The 18,230-nt window shown below is 42.7% G+C and overlaps 2 protein-coding genes across 2 annotated transcripts; both read left to right on the top strand.

Annotated features, from left to right (window-relative positions):
- Positions 1-1,468: 1,468 nt before the first annotated feature.
- LOC4337243 (auxin-responsive protein IAA33) lies at positions 1,469-2,441 on the top strand. Its single transcript, XM_015779791.3, has 2 exons — positions 1,469-2,084; positions 2,213-2,441. Exons 1-2 carry the CDS (start codon positions 1,651-1,653, stop codon positions 2,286-2,288), a joined length of 510 nt encoding a protein of 169 aa, XP_015635277.1. The 5' UTR covers positions 1,469-1,650; the 3' UTR covers positions 2,289-2,441.
- A 3,627-nt stretch (positions 2,442-6,068) lies between these two features.
- On the top strand, positions 6,069-12,210 carry LOC4337244 (NADPH--cytochrome P450 reductase 1-like). Its single transcript, XM_015781206.2, has 18 exons — positions 6,069-6,531; positions 6,666-6,725; positions 6,833-6,909; positions 7,477-7,534; positions 7,624-7,707; positions 7,803-7,839; positions 8,300-8,369; positions 9,100-9,294; positions 9,392-9,484; positions 9,632-9,863; positions 9,960-10,043; positions 10,133-10,284; positions 10,650-10,746; positions 10,873-11,022; positions 11,107-11,184; positions 11,268-11,390; positions 11,504-11,617; positions 11,733-12,210. Exons 1-18 carry the CDS (start codon positions 6,229-6,231, stop codon positions 11,811-11,813), a joined length of 2,088 nt encoding a protein of 695 aa, XP_015636692.1. The 5' UTR covers positions 6,069-6,228; the 3' UTR covers positions 11,814-12,210.
- The last annotated feature ends 6,020 nt before the right edge of the window (positions 12,211-18,230 follow it).

The following is an 18,230-nucleotide window of genomic DNA, read 5'->3' on the forward strand; positions in this document are numbered from 1 at the left end:
TGACCTTTAATTTACTACAGACGCAATATTCATGTAATTAAGAGCAGCGGGCTACAGATTTGTAGCCAGTTGTAGCACAAACTCCAAAGCGCAGTGTGTGTATGATAGGTGGGACCAGATATTAATAGTGTAGTATGTAACTATTGTATAAATGAGCTATTAGATTAACTATAAATAAATTGGAACTAGTAGTTGACTATACTATTGAACTTGCTCTAACACAGACCTGGTAAGAGCACAATTCAACCAACCACAACGATAGAGGCAGCAGTAACTGTAACTCACATGTTTCTCGCACCAAATCAACCGCGCATAGTACTCCGTAGCTTAGCTCCAATCCAACGTCTCCCCGGCCGCGCGGCCGCCCGTTTTTCCAGCTACCACGACGGGTGCAAAGACCGGAGAAACGTACGTACGCGAGCTAGCTAGATCGGTCGCCGCGCGGGCGGCGCCGATCGAGATGCTGCATGCGCATGCGAGAAGCCCCCGCGCGACCTGCAGCGGCCAGCTGCGCGAGTCGCACGTATACGAAGGTCCATCGATCGGCACACGGTATCCGCGGTGGTCTCGTGCGGTGCGCGCGCCCCCCACCACGACCTCCGGGATTGCACGAGCAGACTCCCGTTTTTTCTTCGTTTCTCTCCGGACGCCGCTGCATGCGGACGCGCGCGCACGCCCCGGGCGGCTAACCCGATCGATCGATCCCCAGGGGGAAAGAAAATGGCAAGAAGGCTAGTTTTGTTTAATTCCTGTCTCGGGTTTGGTTGGTTGCTGGCACTGCACTACTGCTCGACCCCTTTACTCACTTGCAAGCAACCCGATCGACGTCCCACCGGTCGTCCCTGCTGGCAATTTACTTGTGTGTTTGTGTGTGTTATATATATATATATATATATATATATATATATATATATATATATAACACACACCGTGCACGTACTAGCACTGTAGCGCACCCATGACTGTCTTTCTTCAATTGAAATGAATTATTGTCGTCCCTAGTTAATTACTAGCAATTCTCAATATATAATTTTGAATTGAAACCAAGTTCATTACGACAAAAAGAAAAACTGAAAAGAATACTGGTATTGTATTAAATGCAGTACAGTGATCTCGTTAATTTGCAACCATACCTTAGCTCCACACTCCACGAAAACTATTCTAAACTTAACTTTCGAGGGATATCTCCTCGTTATTTACATGTCATCTAAATAATTATAAAAAAATTTAATAAGATAGATTAATATATGATAAATCACTAATATCAAATTTAACTTCTACAAGTTACAACTGAAAAAATAAATTTGAATGTAAGTATACGTTAGTTAGCCATAGTTTAATTTATTTTTCTAAGTTATACAAGCTAAATTTTAATCAATTGGATAACATACAAATAGTGAGCTCCACTCTAGCCTCTATGACTCCATCTTCTCCTACAAAACGGTCACACGCTTCACACGGCAAAGACACAATTAACCTTCCACAGAACGGTGCTCCAATCACTCCACTTCATCCTATTTAACCCACCCCCTCTCACTGTGCGTCTGTGCCTCTCTTCACACACACACGCACAACCAACCGCGCCGCCCACACGCCACGAGCGCCGCGCCGGCGAGCTCTTCGATCAATCGCGCCGGCCGCCATCGTCCCATGATAAGCGGCGCCGGCGGTGAGCAGCAGCAGCAGCAGGACACGAAGCGGCGGCTACCGGCGCCGACGACGTCCGAGCAGGAGAGGCGGCAGAAGCAGCACCGCGGGAAGATGCTGAGGCTGTCGGTGCAGCAGGGCGACGACGTGACCGCGGGCGTGGTGCCGCCGGTCACCGTCGTCCTGGACGGCCGCTCCATCTGCCACCGCGTCCACCTCAGCAAGCACACCGGCTACCGCAGCCTCGCCGCCGCGCTCCGCCGCATGTTCGTCGACGCGGACGACGACGTCGGCGCCGCCGACGAGGCAGCTGGCAGGAGCAGCTGCAGCGACGCCGACCGTGGCGGCCTCGACCTGTCCAATGCCGTTCCAGGGCACGTCGTCGCGTACGAGGACATCGAGAACGACCTCCTCCTCGCCGGCGACCTCAACTGGAAGTAATTAGCTTCACACTCATCTTGTTAATCTCACTTCGTGTTCATCTCGTGCTTTGTCTGAATTATTCTTGACGCATTTCTGTGTGCTGTTCATCTGATCTGATTCTCCTGCAATACATCCATGTCAGGGATTTCGTCCGTGTGGCGAGGAGGATTCGGATCATCCCGGCGAAGCCATCTAGCCGGATGAGGCCTCAATCTTAATCTGCTCGCTTGTAACTAAACCACATAAACCTCTAGCTACTACTAGATCCAGTATTCCTCCTTTCGAAATCGAAATAGTTTGTGTTTTTGTCATCAGTTTGTAACGTCGTTAAGAAAATTCAGTTAGTTATTATAATCCCGTTTTAATCGTGACCGGTAATGTGCACGTACGGTTGAATTGATCTGCAAATTAGTAAGGTTAATTAATCGATTCATTACAGGTTAGTTAATCAAATCGCTGCTCGTGTCACATCTTGTTCGCTGTACATGCTTAACTGTGCGTGTACGTGGAGTACGTCGTGTGCCGTGTCCGTCTCTCTCGTGAGTCATCGTCTGCGATTGACTTGTGTGTTCTTGCTTTGAAAGTGAGGGCTTGTGTTCACTGATTGCTTGTGTTTCTCAACTGCTCGATCGATCGATCAGTCTCTCGATAGCTTCTTGAACACCGACGCTTTGTCCGAACGTGCAGATATGCAGGTACATATATACAGAGATGCAGTTACAAGTAGCCGTCAGTTAACCAGCTCGATCAGTACTCGTCGATCTCGATGATATCGAATCTATCAGTGTAGCATCAGCTACGTACTATGCTATAAAAGTCGATTTCAATTAAGCGTCTGCTTCTGTTAATTTGGAGATTGGATCGATTTACACGCGTATGCACAAGAACAGTTTGGTCGATCGAGTTGACGATAGCAATGGATGAGACTGAGATTGGGATGGCCGCTGTGTCCAGAAGCATAACTGTCATGAACAGCGTTCTATTACTGCCTGCGTACGTAAGGAGTACGTGGATATGTACTTGGTCTCCATTAATTACTGAATTTTCGTGATAAAAACAGGCAGATGGATCGGCGACATTGGAGGACTAGTGGTTACTGCAGATGGATGTGACATTGACGGCATGCAAGCTCGTCCATGCATGGCATGGATGGATCCCCTTTTTTATCAGATCTTCTTCAGGGTAATTCTGATGCACCTAGCGATATGCCGATATCTAAGCCAGGAAAGAACATATGCAGATTAGACAGAAACTGTATAGGATCAGTCAGGGTCATGCTCATGCAGACATTCAGGGTCAGTCATGTGTACCGTCGTTGGTGTAACCAAATTAGCCGGGACAGAGAGGAAAAAGAAACTCAAGGCATACGAACGAGTCAGTACTGTTCAGTGGCCGTCAGTGACGTTCAGGGTTGGAACTCGGTGGAGTCATGACGCACGAGAATTGAGAAAGACAGCGGGGGATGCGCGTACGCATCTGCCTTGCACCGATCTAGATATATTTGTCACTCACTCACTTGTCAACTCTGAAAGCCTGGAACGCAACAGGATGAATCAGTCGTTTTTGCTGATTTAGATGCAGACCATGGTCGCCTTAATTTGTTGCCTCAAATTCAGTTTCCGGATATGATCATCCTTCCATAAATTCTTCGTGCAAACCGATTGAGTGTTTTGGCATGTTGTCTGATATATTATTTTCTCCTCAAATTCATCTTGAATGAGTTCAGAGTTCTCCATCGAGGCTCTGCATCTCTGATTAATTAATTACTTCTGGATCAATTAACCAATGGCAGTCAACGTTGAACATTCATATCCTAGATATGTGATTATCTGAGTATACAATTCTCGTAAGATCTTCTCACAGTCGTATTGCTGCCAAATGAGGCTAAGCTGTTCAGTTTTCACCTCTTTCCACATGGGCGGCTGGGCTTGTATTCAGTAATCAGTAGCTTCTCAGCACCTGCACCTGAAGTTTTTTTTGAGAACAACCTGCACCTGAAGTTCCCTTCGCGTTTGTACGTACTCTTCCTTGAGATCTGGGTGTTGTCAGTGCCGGCGATATATCTAGCTTTGGAAACTCGCAGTATCTTCTCTCCGTATATATATACATATCGCGTTGACACGATAGTACGATGAATAGTTTACAACTGCAACTTGCAAGCACTCTGTTCAGAACTCAGGTGTTTTCTGAAGATCATGTACACAGTGACAGTGAAACCAATTGGTAACCTGTTATGAAGAAAATGACAACCGGCAGTTTAATTTGGTTCTCTCTTTTGCTCATATATAAGACTGGCAAAAAAATAATCCACTCTATGCAAGTACTGGCTAAAGAATTAGAGTTTTCTTGTAGGGAACAAACAACCTTTTTATTCAGTCGGTTCAGATAATTTACACCTGAAACTTTGCAACTCCTCTTTTTCTATGTTTGGTTGTTACTATAACCTAATGCAAGTGATCACTAATCAATAACGGACTGGTCCCATCCGTAACCACAGCACATAGTATCTCCCTTGATGAGACATGCAAAGCACACATAACCATTCTTTCTTATATGGAAGTACATAACATAATTCTCAAGTGGTGCTTCCACGGCACTACTTGCTATTTATATGTTCGTTTTGCATGCCATTTGGTTGGCTTCCTCGCCTTAAATTCTGCCATCACATCAACTCTTCTCGTCGTTTCTCTAATCTAACTACCGCCCTAGAAGCAGGATCAAAGGTGAGAGTATGTGATATAGAGTGGACACAACAATGCTAACTTGTACTTCTTGACTATACAGCATTGTCAACCACTAGTGTCATAGCATATCCGCTCCTCACCATTCGATTGATCGGTTCGGTTGGTTAACTTGTATAAGAACTTATTAGAGCCAGCACGAGGCAAATATAGATGCCTACTATCATTATTATTTCTTTAAAACACTGTATAAAAGCAAGCGAACATCTTTTTTTTTTAGACGACGAATCACATCCTCATTAACTGCGTGTTCGCTCGACAGGTCTAATTCCGTGTGATGTCCCCTCCTGGCTGAGTTGCCCTCTCTCCCCCTCGTGGTAGCTGGCTCCAGGATTAGTGGTCATCCTCCAGGGCCTGTTTACCTGAGCACCTCCGCATCGGTTTCGACTCCTTGGTTCTCCTAGTCTCCTGGCAGCTGTAGAAGGAACGAAACTCCAGGGTTTTCGACTCTGCGCTCGCTTCGGTCCTGGTGGTTCTGGAGTCCATCCGCTCAGAGGGCCAGCTGTGTTCTTTAGCCGGTGTTGCTGTTTTTAGGGATTTCTTGGGAGTGTAGCGTGGCTCTACCCCCTCCCACGTGTTTGGAGTTGTGTTTTTAGCCGTCATAGTAGTTCCTAGCTCGGGTTATTTTATTTTTCTTTTTCTCCCTCCCCCCTTGGGCATAAGCTGTTTGGATTCGATGCGACGTACAATCCTTTTACGCGTTTGAAAAAAAAAATGAACATCTTCTTATTATCGAGATCTGCTAGATAGCCCGAACAACTGTCAAGCATCGCCAGATACTTTCTTACTTCCATTTATCAAATAGAGCATCACAGCTCTACATACTTTCTTACTTCCATAAAAACCTCTTATATTCGGAACGGAGAAAAAAATAGACGCTGTACTAAAGCTCTTGTAGCTGTCACATCGCAGGAAAAAAATATTTGTTTAAGTTGGTACGAAATTGAAAGCAATAGCAAAAATATTAATGGCATGTTTTCAACTTTCTTTAGTAGGCTTATAATTATTTTAAAAAAACGAAAAAGTCTTTTCATCTAGCAATTTTTGCATCACAAGATGGATCATCCAGGACGGCAGCAGATGCTGAAAAGAGATCCCAGTGCAGGGTTCAGACAAAGGCAGCTTTCTCCTCTTCTGCTGGGGCAAAAAAAAAAAGTTTTTAATCAGGCGAGAAAGGCAACAACAAGCGCAAAGCACGTCAAGATCACGCCGCTCGCCTCCTCCGTTGCAAAAGACAGCGACTTTATAAAAAACAGCAGAAAAAGGCGAGACTTTTAGCCCCCGCAACAACTCGTCTTCCTCCCCTCTCCAGCAGCGTAGGCCAGCGAGCGGCAGCGGCAGCAGCAGCAGTTGTTGTTGGGGGTAGGTGCGCCTCCTCCCCAACCAAACCCTCGCTTCCCTCGCGCGCGGCGCGGCGATGGCGCTGGCGCTGGAGGCGGCGAGGTCGTGGGCGGCGTCCGTGCTGCCGCCGGAGCTCGCCGCCGCGGCGGGGGGCGACCCGCTCGCCGCCCTCGCCGCCACGGCCGCGGCGCTCGTCGCCGGGGTGGTCATCCTCGCCGTGTGGTTCCGATCCGGTGGAGGGGCGCCGCCCAAGGCCGCCGCGCCGCCGCCGCGCCCGCCGCCGGTCAAGATCGAGGCCGACGCCGACGCCGACGACGGCCGGAAGCGCGTCACCGTCTTCTTCGGCACGCAGACCGGCACCGCCGAGGGCTTCGCTAAGGTCGCTGTTCGATCCGATCCGCCTCCGATCCAAAAGTTCCCCTCCTTTGTTCTTTTTTTTGCGCGATTTTGCCTTTTTAATCTTCGTGTACTTACTCGATTCGATTCGATTCGGTTTGTATTGCTTTGCTGCAGGCGATGGCAGAGGAGGCGAGGGCGCGGTACGAGAAGGCGGTGTTCAAAGTTGTGGATCTGGTAATTGTGATGATCTTGATCTGCATGTGTTTGTGTGTATGTGTATGCTAGATCGCCTGTCTGAGCTTTGGTGTTAGGAATCTGAGATATGTGTGGGACATATGTAGGATGACTATGCAGCTGAGGATGAGGAGTACGAGGAGAAGCTCAGGAAGGAAACTATCGTGTTGCTCTTCCTAGCAACGTGAGTCCCCTTGCTATTTTGATTGGTCGATTGCTGAATTGTGCCTTTTGTCGCTAGCGGGGGTTACATAATTCACCTACCTTTGTTGTAAAGCTCAAGTGACATGTATGTCATACAAAAATTGTTGAGATTCTATAGTTACAAAAGCTACCCTAAGTCTATAACATAGGGAACATCGCTATGCCGTCAATCAGCTATGCCATTAGCAAACATCGCAATTCAGATGAATTATATAGCAGCCTAATGAGCCTAATGGTAGAGGGATTCATTGCTATCTGAGTAAGAGTTGAACAAGTGGGTTTTTTGTGGGTGAGAGTTGAACACGTGGGCTTTTTGTGGGGGAGCTAGCTCAATTATTCTTGTCCGGATTGTTATGAACTAATGCCATTGAATGGCATCTTGAAAGAACTTAACTAGCTTGGGGGTGAATTTCCTTTCATTCTAGAATTTATGAACAACAATCAATCTTTGCCTTTACATGAGTTGCACATACTGTATCTCTTGTGGCTATATTCACTTGCTACGTGTCAATGACTTCTGTAGCTAATTATGTTTCATCGAGTGTAGATATGGGGATGGGGAGCCTACCGACAATGCTGCAAGATTCTACAAATGGTTCACTGAGGTGTGTAAAGTCATTTTGACTCCATTTCGTTGACATATTCTAACTACATTATTTTATGATCTCCTTATTAATTTTTGGCATTGAAGCAGGGGAAGGAAAAGGAAGTCTGGCTTAAGGATCTTAAGTATGCTGTTTTTGGCCTGGGAAATAGGCAGTATGAGCACTTTAATAAGGTTAAATTTATTGACTATGAAATGCTAGTATAAATTGGTAAAGGTTGACTAGTGTTCTGGTAACTGATGCTGGGTTATTTATATTGAAAATATAGGTTGCAAAGGTGGTGGACGAACTGCTAGAGGAGCAGGGTAAGTACTCTTTGCTCTACACTTCATTTGGAGAAAAGTTGGGAAAATAGGGCGAGTGCATTGCTATATTGAAACAACTTGTTGCACAGGCATGGGGCACACTTCCATTGTAGCAGTTTCTAATTAGTTTACTAACTTTTGTAACAAGTCTATTGTGGAATTTAGTTATCTTGTGAGCAATTTAATTTTGGCATATAGTATGACCATTCCAATACATGTTTATATTTGTTCCTTATTATGCTTCCATCATAGGTTTTACTCTGTTTTACATCTTGTTCTGATGTAAACCTTTGAGCTTGCTGCCTGATATATTCATCAGTTAGTCATTCCTGAATGTAGTAAAATCATGTTGAACTTTTCTTATGTCGTGCATTACGTAACAAAGTGATATTTCCTGACATATATTCCTGCAGCCTGATCCTTTATTGGGTGTAATTATTCTAATTTATGCTGCATATAGGTGGCAAGCGTCTTGTCCCAGTTGGCCTTGGAGATGATGATCAGTGCATTGAGGATGACTTCACAGCATGGTATGGAGATCTTTGTGTTCTCTTTTCTATGTAAATATCTGTCGTGTAGGGACAAAAGTGGGTTGGATATCTGATTTGCCTGATTCTATATCCGCAAAATCTAGGCTTGAACTCCAAGTTTTCTCTTTGATTGGTCCTGGATTTGGATACTGAATAAAAACCTCTTTTGTCATATGTGAAACAACAACTTGTCTTTTTGGTGAATGTGGAATGTTTCCGCTTTCTGGAAAATGGATGTAGAAGATATACCCCATATCTAGTTCAACAAATATACCACATGCACCATTTTTTTTTCTTCAGTACACAGAAACATTGATACAAATAAGTGTGCATGGTATATTTTTTGAACTATTTATGGGGCAGAGCTTAGGCTTCCACATGTACCTGCATAGTTTTGGATATATTGAGCCTTCCTTTACAACAGAAATATATTTTACTAAAGCAAGTTAGATTTGTTGTAGTTAGATTCTTTAATACTCCCCTTTATTGTTCTTAAATCTATCCTGTTTTTGCGACTAAATTAAATTGATACTAACAATATCAACTTGGATTCTGGTCTATAGGTTGAAACCCCACCAAAAATGATTATTCCTTGGCAAATGTTCTGTTAAAACAATTTATTGCTCCTTGCCTGAATTTTATTGACAAAGTGATGTCTAGATTATGTTATTACTTTCTAAGTATACTGGTATTTTATCTAAAAGCATTTTGGCAATTCTAATACTTGTAGGAAAGAACAAGTTTGGCCAGAATTGGACCAACTGCTCCGTGATGAAGATGATACAACTGGTGCATCCACTCCTTACACTGCTGCTATACCTGAATACAGAATTGTATTTATTGATAAATCAGATGTATCGTTCCAAGACAAATCGTGGTCACTTGCCAATGGCAGTGGTGTTATTGATATTCACCATCCTGTCAGGTATTCATATGTCAAGAAAATGATTTAGCTACACCTTCCTTCTGTTCAGTTAGAATACAGTATATGCATTCTAGTTCATCATTTGATTATTGCCCAGGTCTAATGTTGCTGTTCGAAAGGAACTCCATAAGCCAGCTTCAGATCGCTCTTGCATTCATCTGGAGTTCGATATCTCAGGCACTGGTCTTGTGTAAGTTCTTTGGTATCCTAAAACTGACATTTTTTATGTCTTCTCGTGTAGTTTTGACATTTATGTGTGAAGTCAAATGACTCAACGATGATCCTTCAATTTGTATTTTATTGATAACAACTTATATTTCTAAGAACTTTGTATCAGGTATGAAACTGGTGACCATGTTGGTGTTTATTCAGAAAATGCTATCGAGACAGTGGAGCAGGCTGAAAAGCTGCTAGATCTTTCCCCAGATACATTTTTCTCCGTCCATGCAGACGCAGAAGATGGATCACCTCGTAAAGGGGGTGGTTCTTTGGCCCCACCTTTCCCTTCTCCTTGCACCTTACGGACTGCACTTCTAAGATATGCTGATCTACTTAATTCTCCAAAGAAGGTCCTCAACTCCGCCTGATCAACCTACCATATTCTTTATGCTAATATGTTGTCCTATGATAATTTGACCAATCCTCGCTTGATGTATCTACAATAGGCTGCTTTGGTTGCTTTAGCTGCTCATGCGTCTGACCTAGCTGAAGCTGAAAGATTGAGATTTTTGGCTTCCCCTGCTGGAAAGGTAGTGCCTTTCTAGTTAGAACTTCCATTCTAGGATCTTTTAAGTGGTATATATATTCTCTGCTGACCGCTAGACTTGCATGTATACAGGATGAATATTCTCAATGGGTAGTAGCTAGCCAAAGAAGCCTTCTTGAAGTTATGGCTGCATTCCCTTCAGCTAAGCCCCCACTGGGAGTATTCTTTGCAGCTGTTGCACCTCGCCTACAACCGCGTTACTACTCCATATCATCATCTCCAAAGTAAGTATATTCTGACCTCTTAGTTATTATTTATTTAAAAGGACACAGATGGTATCCTTGTGCTTGGCAAGGAACATCCACTTCATTTTGTGGGGTTCAAAACAGCAAGAAGCTTACACAAATTTTTATTAGGAGTGCCTTTCATGCCTTGGTCAGCATGAATTCTTCAACTGCTAGATTGCTGCATTATAGTGTAATGAAGTCATTTTCGATTTCAGACACTGCTGCATTGTTGCATCATGGTGTCATGTTAGATTTTGGACACTGTCTGATAATGTATTTTTTGTGGTCATTTTGAGGATATGACTTGCTGTTCTATTTGTTCTCTTGCTGCAAGATCTGACTCCTTGAATATGTCCCTACAGGATGGCTCCTTCCAGAATTCATGTAACATGTGCGTTAGTTTATGGACCTACACCAACGGGAAGGATTCACCAAGGAGTTTGTTCGACATGGATGAAGGTGAGTTTCTTGTACAAATTATAACTCTCTCTCTATATATCTCTATATTGCATTGCCTGCAATGACAATGAGAAGGTTTCCTACAGCAGTTTGACTTATTCCTCCTCCACAATATCTACTTTGTAGAACGCAATCCCATCAGAATATAGTGAAGAGTGTAGCTGGGCACCAATTTATGTGAGGCAGTCAAATTTTAAGTTGCCTGCAGATCCGACCACTCCAATTATCATGATTGGTCCTGGTACAGGGTTAGCACCATTTAGAGGCTTCTTGCAGGTTTGTTTTCCCAAATCTTCATTTCTGTTTACTTTGGATTTGAGATGGCCCTAGTAACTTTATCTGTTATTTATGCTTGCTCAGGAAAGATTAGCTCTAAAACAATCTGGAGTTGAACTGGGCAATTCAGTTCTCTTCTTTGGATGCAGGAACCGTAATATGGTATGCATCAAAAGATAGTTCATGAGATACATATTATGATCATGTTGCTCTTACTGGACCTCATCTGAATGACCAACCTGCAGGACTACATATATGAAGACGAGTTGCAAAACTTCATTCAGGAGGGTGCACTTTCTGAGCTGATTGTTGCCTTCTCTCGTGAAGGACCAGCCAAAGAATACGTGCAGCATAAGATGACAGAGAAGGTTAGTTCGATACACGCTCCACATTTCTACCGCACTATGCTGCTTTTCTTGAACTTCTATACAGAATTTCCCCACACATGGCTATACTCAATGAGGTTTTCTGCTGATATCAGGCCACAGAAATTTGGAACATCGTCTCACAAGGTGGTTACATATATGTGTGCGGTGATGCCAAGGGTATGGCAAGAGACGTACACAGAGCTCTTCATACAATTGTTCAAGAGCAGGTAGACAGAGAGACACTTTGTCTCATCAATATCTTTATTATTTATCGATTGAGAGATGTCGAATTAGTCATGTATTTTCCTGCTCCTAACACTTACATTTTGCACCTTGTTTCAGGGATCTTTGGATAGCTCCAAAACCGAGAGCTATGTAAAGAGCCTACAGATGGACGGCAGGTACCTCCGTGACGTATGGTGACACCATCAGAATTATCAGAAATAGCTCGCTCTAGCTTTGTAGAAGTGAAGGTGTCAAGAGTCGGATTTGCCTGTAAGGCCATGGTGCATGCCAATCCAATCGTGAGTTTTTCAGAACGAAGCGTGCCGTTGCTTAGAAAATTGGAGTTAAAAGTCGGTGTAATTCTTTGACATCTAACATGGTTCCGATATTTATTATTATTATATGGATGATTGAAAGAATAAGTACCTGTTGTAGATTTGTAGAACCTGAAAGTTGGCCCTGTCCCTTCAGTTTGTAGTAAGAGGGATACATCATACAGTATGAGACAATCAGATTATATCGTGTATACATTGAAAGAACACCAAGCCAATTTTGCATCTGGTTTATGAATTAAAACATATGCTTTAAGTAGCTACCACTGTTGTTTTGCCATCCTGAATTATTGGAATGGATTATTTGCTCTACTCTTCAAAAATTATATTTTCTTAAAAGCTTTCTCCTACCATATTGCTAAGATCCACTTTGTTTAGCTTATTTGTTTAAATATTTATTTTCTATAAGCAAGTAGATAATTAGTCGCAATAATTTGTGCCTCTTTCCTTTGTGCTTGTCTACGTCAGCACGGCCAAAACATACATGCCCACTTGTCTCCGTGATTTTTCGTCAGAGATAGCATAGCAGCTTGGTCGTTTTCGCCGATCAGATTTCGCGAAAACCACCAACTTGATCAGTGTCACCCACACGCACCGTCACTGAGATCTTGTCCATTTGGTTGAAAAAATCACTGCAAAATGCTGAGAAAATTGAACAGAATAACTGCAACCGACAACACAGTCATGATGCTCTGATGGTGAGGCATCGGATCTACTGCTCCACAAATCCACAAAACTAAGACCCTGTTTAGATGGGACTAAACTTTTAATTCCCTATCACATCGAATGTTTGGATACTAAGTAAAAATATTAAACGTAGACTATTAATAAAGCTCATCCATAATCTTAGACTAATTCGCGAGACGAATCTATTGAGCCTAATTAATCCATGATTAGCCTATGTGATGCTACAGTAAACATTCTCTAATTATAAATTAATTAGGCTTAAAAAATTTGTCTCGCAAATTAGTTTTCATTTATGTAATTAGTTTTGTAAGTAGTCTATATTTAATACTTTAAATTAGTGTCTAAATATAGAGACTAAAGTTAAATCCCTGGATCCAAACACGACCTAACTCAAGTCCTGAGATAGGATAGTACAGTCAGTCTCGATTTGATAGGGACACCTTTGTCTCAATCACTTCAATATCAAAACAAAATGCATCGTTTTTTTCTCTTGATAATAACAAATATGCATTGCTATGGCTAGTGACTTGGTAGTGCATAGGAAAATGTAGCATTTGCTGACTATGCATGGTGACACTCCGAGAAGTTAGCTGCAATATGGAGGTGACGATGCTGTCGCCGGTTGGCCGGCGAGTGTGACAAGAAGCAGCCACGTCGCCTCTGCATGTGCCACCTTCTCATCACACTTCTTTCTGTCTTTCTTTTCTTCAGACATGTGAAGCTTAGCACCGAGCTGCAGGAAATTAACGTGCTGCACACTAATCGCCGGGCATGCACGATATGCGCACACACACACACACACATATTATTATATGGTCAACGGCAATCAGTTTATAACAAAATCACTGTACCATCTTTGACTGTCAATCTCGGCCGGTCGGCCTACGTACTTACGTCTTCAGATACAACGGCCACTTCATGTTCATTTGGCTCCCAGCTTCATGCTAGTGGCAATTAGAGTATTAATCAAGATTCTGCCGAAGACCAACCAACTAATCATGCAAAATATGGCACCTTCCTACTTGCTAACATGCTGCATGTTTTAGCAGTTGCAAACTTGGAAATCAGCTGCAAGCAGCTTGCATTACAACCTGCTCTTCCCGCTGCAGGTTTCGTCAGAGCTAGCAGACGATCCCAACTTTGCAAAGGGTAGTAGTAGTAGCAGCAGCAGCAGCTGTACTAGATACGGCATATTCTACGTAGACATATACAAATAGTGCAGTGCTTCCACTGACAGATCTACACGTCCATATGGACCATATCTGAACAGATATACTACCATTGAACACGTCAGAACATACATCAGATAGATTATAATTTGCCTAGCAGATGTATACAAAATGTCTCATCTTTTCTGGAGGGGATTGAGACGACGTAAGGAGTTACGAACCAAGCTTAGCCTTTGCACCTAGAACACCAAGGAGAGAAAAAAAGTTGTGCCAGGCACGTGCAGACGTTGAACTTTCTGGCAAATCAGGCTTAGTTTAAGCCTCTTGGTTAGCACCGGAAGCAAAGAAAGGTAGCTAAGCTAATATCAATTCAAGCTGAGCTGAGCTGAGCTATAGGTGTCTGGTGTGTTTCCTTTAGAATCACTCGCGTACTGCTTAATTAACCAATTCGATCATCAACAACCTCATTATCGACCGCAATGAGATGGCCGTAGGGCAGCATGTGTGTTAAGTACTAACCTTAGCTTTAGTTCTTCTTCGTCGTCGTCCCTATCCTGTTTGGTTCACTTTGATGACGTGCTGCGTGTCCCAATGGGTAAGAGGATCCGTGGTTATCCGTAGGACACATTGTTTAGGTTGTTGGGTTGTAGACAATATGGAGTAGCATCGCTATGGTTACTGGCTGCGATCTCTCCAGTTGTATTGCATATGTATGAAAAACAATTCTTTCCTGAATAAGACACAGGGACCGAAGGACTGTTTGGTTGTTATCTTCAATTTACCATGGCTAAGGTTAGATATGTCAACTTCTTAGGCAATCGTCTGATTCATTGCCACAACTGAATTTAGATCTGTTCTTCAGAGTGACATAGCGTTGGAGGTTCAGAGACAAAAAACTATTCGGCGAAGTGCCTCGCTTCTCATCAAATCAAATCGTTATAAACAAGTGTGTAGATTAATTTGACTGTACTTACTTCCCTACCAACCGCATCTGACTGAGTACTTTTGTCGTCCCAGCAATTCTTTTACCTGTAACTCAGAATGAAGCCGCTCTTCAGTTCAGAGTTCAGACTTTCAGCGTGGCACTCACAGCGCAGTTTTTCGCCGATCGATCGATCGACAGCGCCGTTGAACCGAACACGAATGTGAAACGTAACGCAACCGTGGGGCCATAGCGAATTGCATGCCATTCTGAATTGAAAAACCAGTAAAAATGGGCATGTCCACGTGATGCCCACCATCTTCTTCTTCCCCCGACCTGCCCGGTGATGAGTAGTCCTACTACTCGTGCGATGTATGGATATTTTGACCAGATTCCCCTTCTCCCCCAACGACGACCGGCACGGACGGCGCACGTGCGCCGGGGTGCACGCGTCGCAGAGCCGCTAGCTCCGGCCGGTCGACCCGCCGGTACGGTTGCACGCCTCTCTCACGTGCTGCCTCCCTGCCGACGTGAAGGGATCGATCCGGCGTGTCCATGGCATCACTACAGTACACGTCATCCAGCCCTGCTCGAGGAATCCTGAACGTCCGATCGATCCGTGCAACGATCGGAGGGTGCCGATCGATCGACCAGCCTCTCCGTACCCTTTGAAGCCTTGGAGTAAGATGATACGGCGAACGGTCGTCGCCGCCGTGTGAAGCCAACCAGCAGCAGCTAGTGCATGCAGTGCAGGCGTGGCGGGCGGCGGCGAAACGTGGCGACACCCTACACGGCGGCGGTGGCGGCGGCCAAGGTACTGGCCTACTCCGTCAGCTCCATGCTCCATCGATTGTCGTCGCACGATTAGAGTAGGTTCAATAGCCAACTATGAACATGTATCGAGGAGATAAAAAGAAAAGAAGAGACCAGGTGTATGACAGGTGATTCCAGAGGCGGAGTTAGAGTCTTCCCATGAGCCGGTGAAAAAAAATTTGTAACTAAACCTTACCTATTTTTATCATGTGTGCACCCTCTCAATATAAATTTAGAAACATGTATCAACTTAAACTCGATATAAAGTAAATTAAATTAAACAAGTGACACCCCCTTCATTTCGTTATAGCTTCGCCCATGGGTGACTCTAAGATGCAATGTGTATGACAAGTGAGACCATATAGTATTTTTTTATAGGTAACTATTATATGTATTGACTATTAAATTGATTATAGATGATTTTGAGTTATTAGTTAGATATAATAGTATTAAACTTTCTAAACTTTCTCTTAGCTGAGGTAGATAGCGAGCGAGGAAAAGACGCAATGGTGTACACGTACACGTCGTTTCCTGTCATCGGTGGCTGCTTCCTCCGTGCCGTGCATAAAACCCCCTCCCATTTCTGCTCCATCTCCGCACCATTTTTGTCATATATTTACCGGTTGTTTGCACGACTACAAAGTTTGCTCCACTACATCATGTTTTTGTGGTCGTACTGTTCTTGAGGGGACAGGATACAAATATACTAGGGTCAATGCGCATACATAATTAAATACATAAATGTACTTGTCTCTTTAGAGGTTTTTAAAATTATCTACAATATCTAAATTAGACACACCTGTAGCGATGTAAGTCGGTCGGATCATATGGTGCAAAATGTTAATGATTTTGGAACATAATTTCAGCGGTTCGTTGTTGAAATTTTTCGGTGCGCTACCATATGGTGCTGCCAGTAAAAAAAAGAAATTTATTTGTATACAGTTAAAAAATAAAATTCAGCAAAAAAAAAAGTTGGGGGAGGGTCGGAGTAGTCTTTAATTTTTGCATTCCGGAGTACAAAACACTTCTAAGATTGGAGAAATATCAGTCCTTGATTAATAACATTAATTAGGATGTAAAACAAGGAGGGTAATATATAATAGGATGAAAATGGTCAACATGGGAAAAATGTTCAAACCATTTCCAAAAATATATATTTTTTCTTGGAAAGAAAATCGAAATGGTATAGTCAGAGACGAAAATAATGTTGGTCCTACGATTGCAATGGCAACAAAATTACATTGAGAAATATGGAAACATAATTATCGGAATTGAACACATTGGAAAATATCACATTAACAATGAGAAGCAAATATTTTTTTATATTACAAATTTAAATGATATTTAAGTAGATATTTAAAATAGTAAGTAACTAATTTAAATACTTTATAACGATGTTATAACATCAGCACTCTACACCACACAAATGTTATGGTTATTTTCTTTATTTTGATGGGTTGTCAGTACTTATATGGGATATTCTGGCAATTTAGGTTGAAAATGGTACTTCCCTCTATCCAAGAAAATCTTATATGGAACATTTCATAGTAAAAGAAATCTTGACAAAGAGCATATTTTAGATTCATAGTATGTTGCTAGTAAATGATTAGGAAAATCTAAACGATCTATACAAATAGAAATTATATCATCTTCATTATAAAATGTTATAATCTAGGATGACGAGATCTATTCTAAAACAACTAATCTCAACATAGATATGTGCGGTCAGAAAATTACGTACTCCCTGTCTCGCTCCGTTTCAAAATATAAACATTTTTAAAATAGTGCCAAGTCAAAATTTTTAACTTTAACTATTAAAAAAATAAAAATGATAAAACATGTAAAAATGATATTGCTAAGTCAAAGTAGCATCATAATATATATAACTTTTTTATTTAAAACATCTTACTTCTATAGATATTGCTAGTCAAAATGGTATCTCGAAAACTGTGTCGAATTTCAAAAATACTAATAATTTTTAACGGAGGGAGTATAGCCAACTACTACCTCCAAATCATATATAATCAATTTAATAGCCAATTCATATATTAGTTACCTATAAATATATACTACCTATTAATATCCGGTCCCACAACTTGTGTTGCAGCTGGCTATAAATTTATAGACCGTTGTTCATCTCTCTTCTTTCATATTCTCGATATATGTTTATAGCTGGCTTATAGTCTGCTACTGTACATACTCTTACCTTAAATAAAGCTATAAATGTGTAGCCTACTGTTTATCTCTATCTTTTTTTCATCTTCTCTCTATATATATTTATAGCTGGTTTAAAGTATGCTATTGTACGTACTCTTACCAAGTAAACATCAACTCGGCGTGATTGTTCTAGGGTGACCTATCTTCATGAGCGGCCGGGCATGCAGAACCAAGCCTATCCATCCATCCAGATTTGAAGCGAGCATTGCCCCTGCCTGCAATGCAACTTTGCTTCCAAGGCGGTCAAGGATACCGCCGGCGCCGACCGCACCCTGCCCTCCACCTGTAAAACGCCACCTCTTCACCGCTGCCACCACACCTCTCCTCTCCTCTCCTCTCCTACTAGCGGCCAAGCTTTCAAAGCCATGGAATAGTAGTACTAGTAAAAAGCATCTCTCTCTCTCTCTCTACATACATGGCGCCTCCTCGAAACCCTCATATAAATATACCGCGCCTCGTTGCCTGTGCGGCGCCC

Source organism: Oryza sativa, chromosome 4, assembly GCF_034140825.1.
Source record: "Oryza sativa Japonica Group chromosome 4, ASM3414082v1".
Classification (NCBI taxonomy): domain Eukaryota; kingdom Viridiplantae; phylum Streptophyta; class Magnoliopsida; order Poales; family Poaceae; genus Oryza; species Oryza sativa.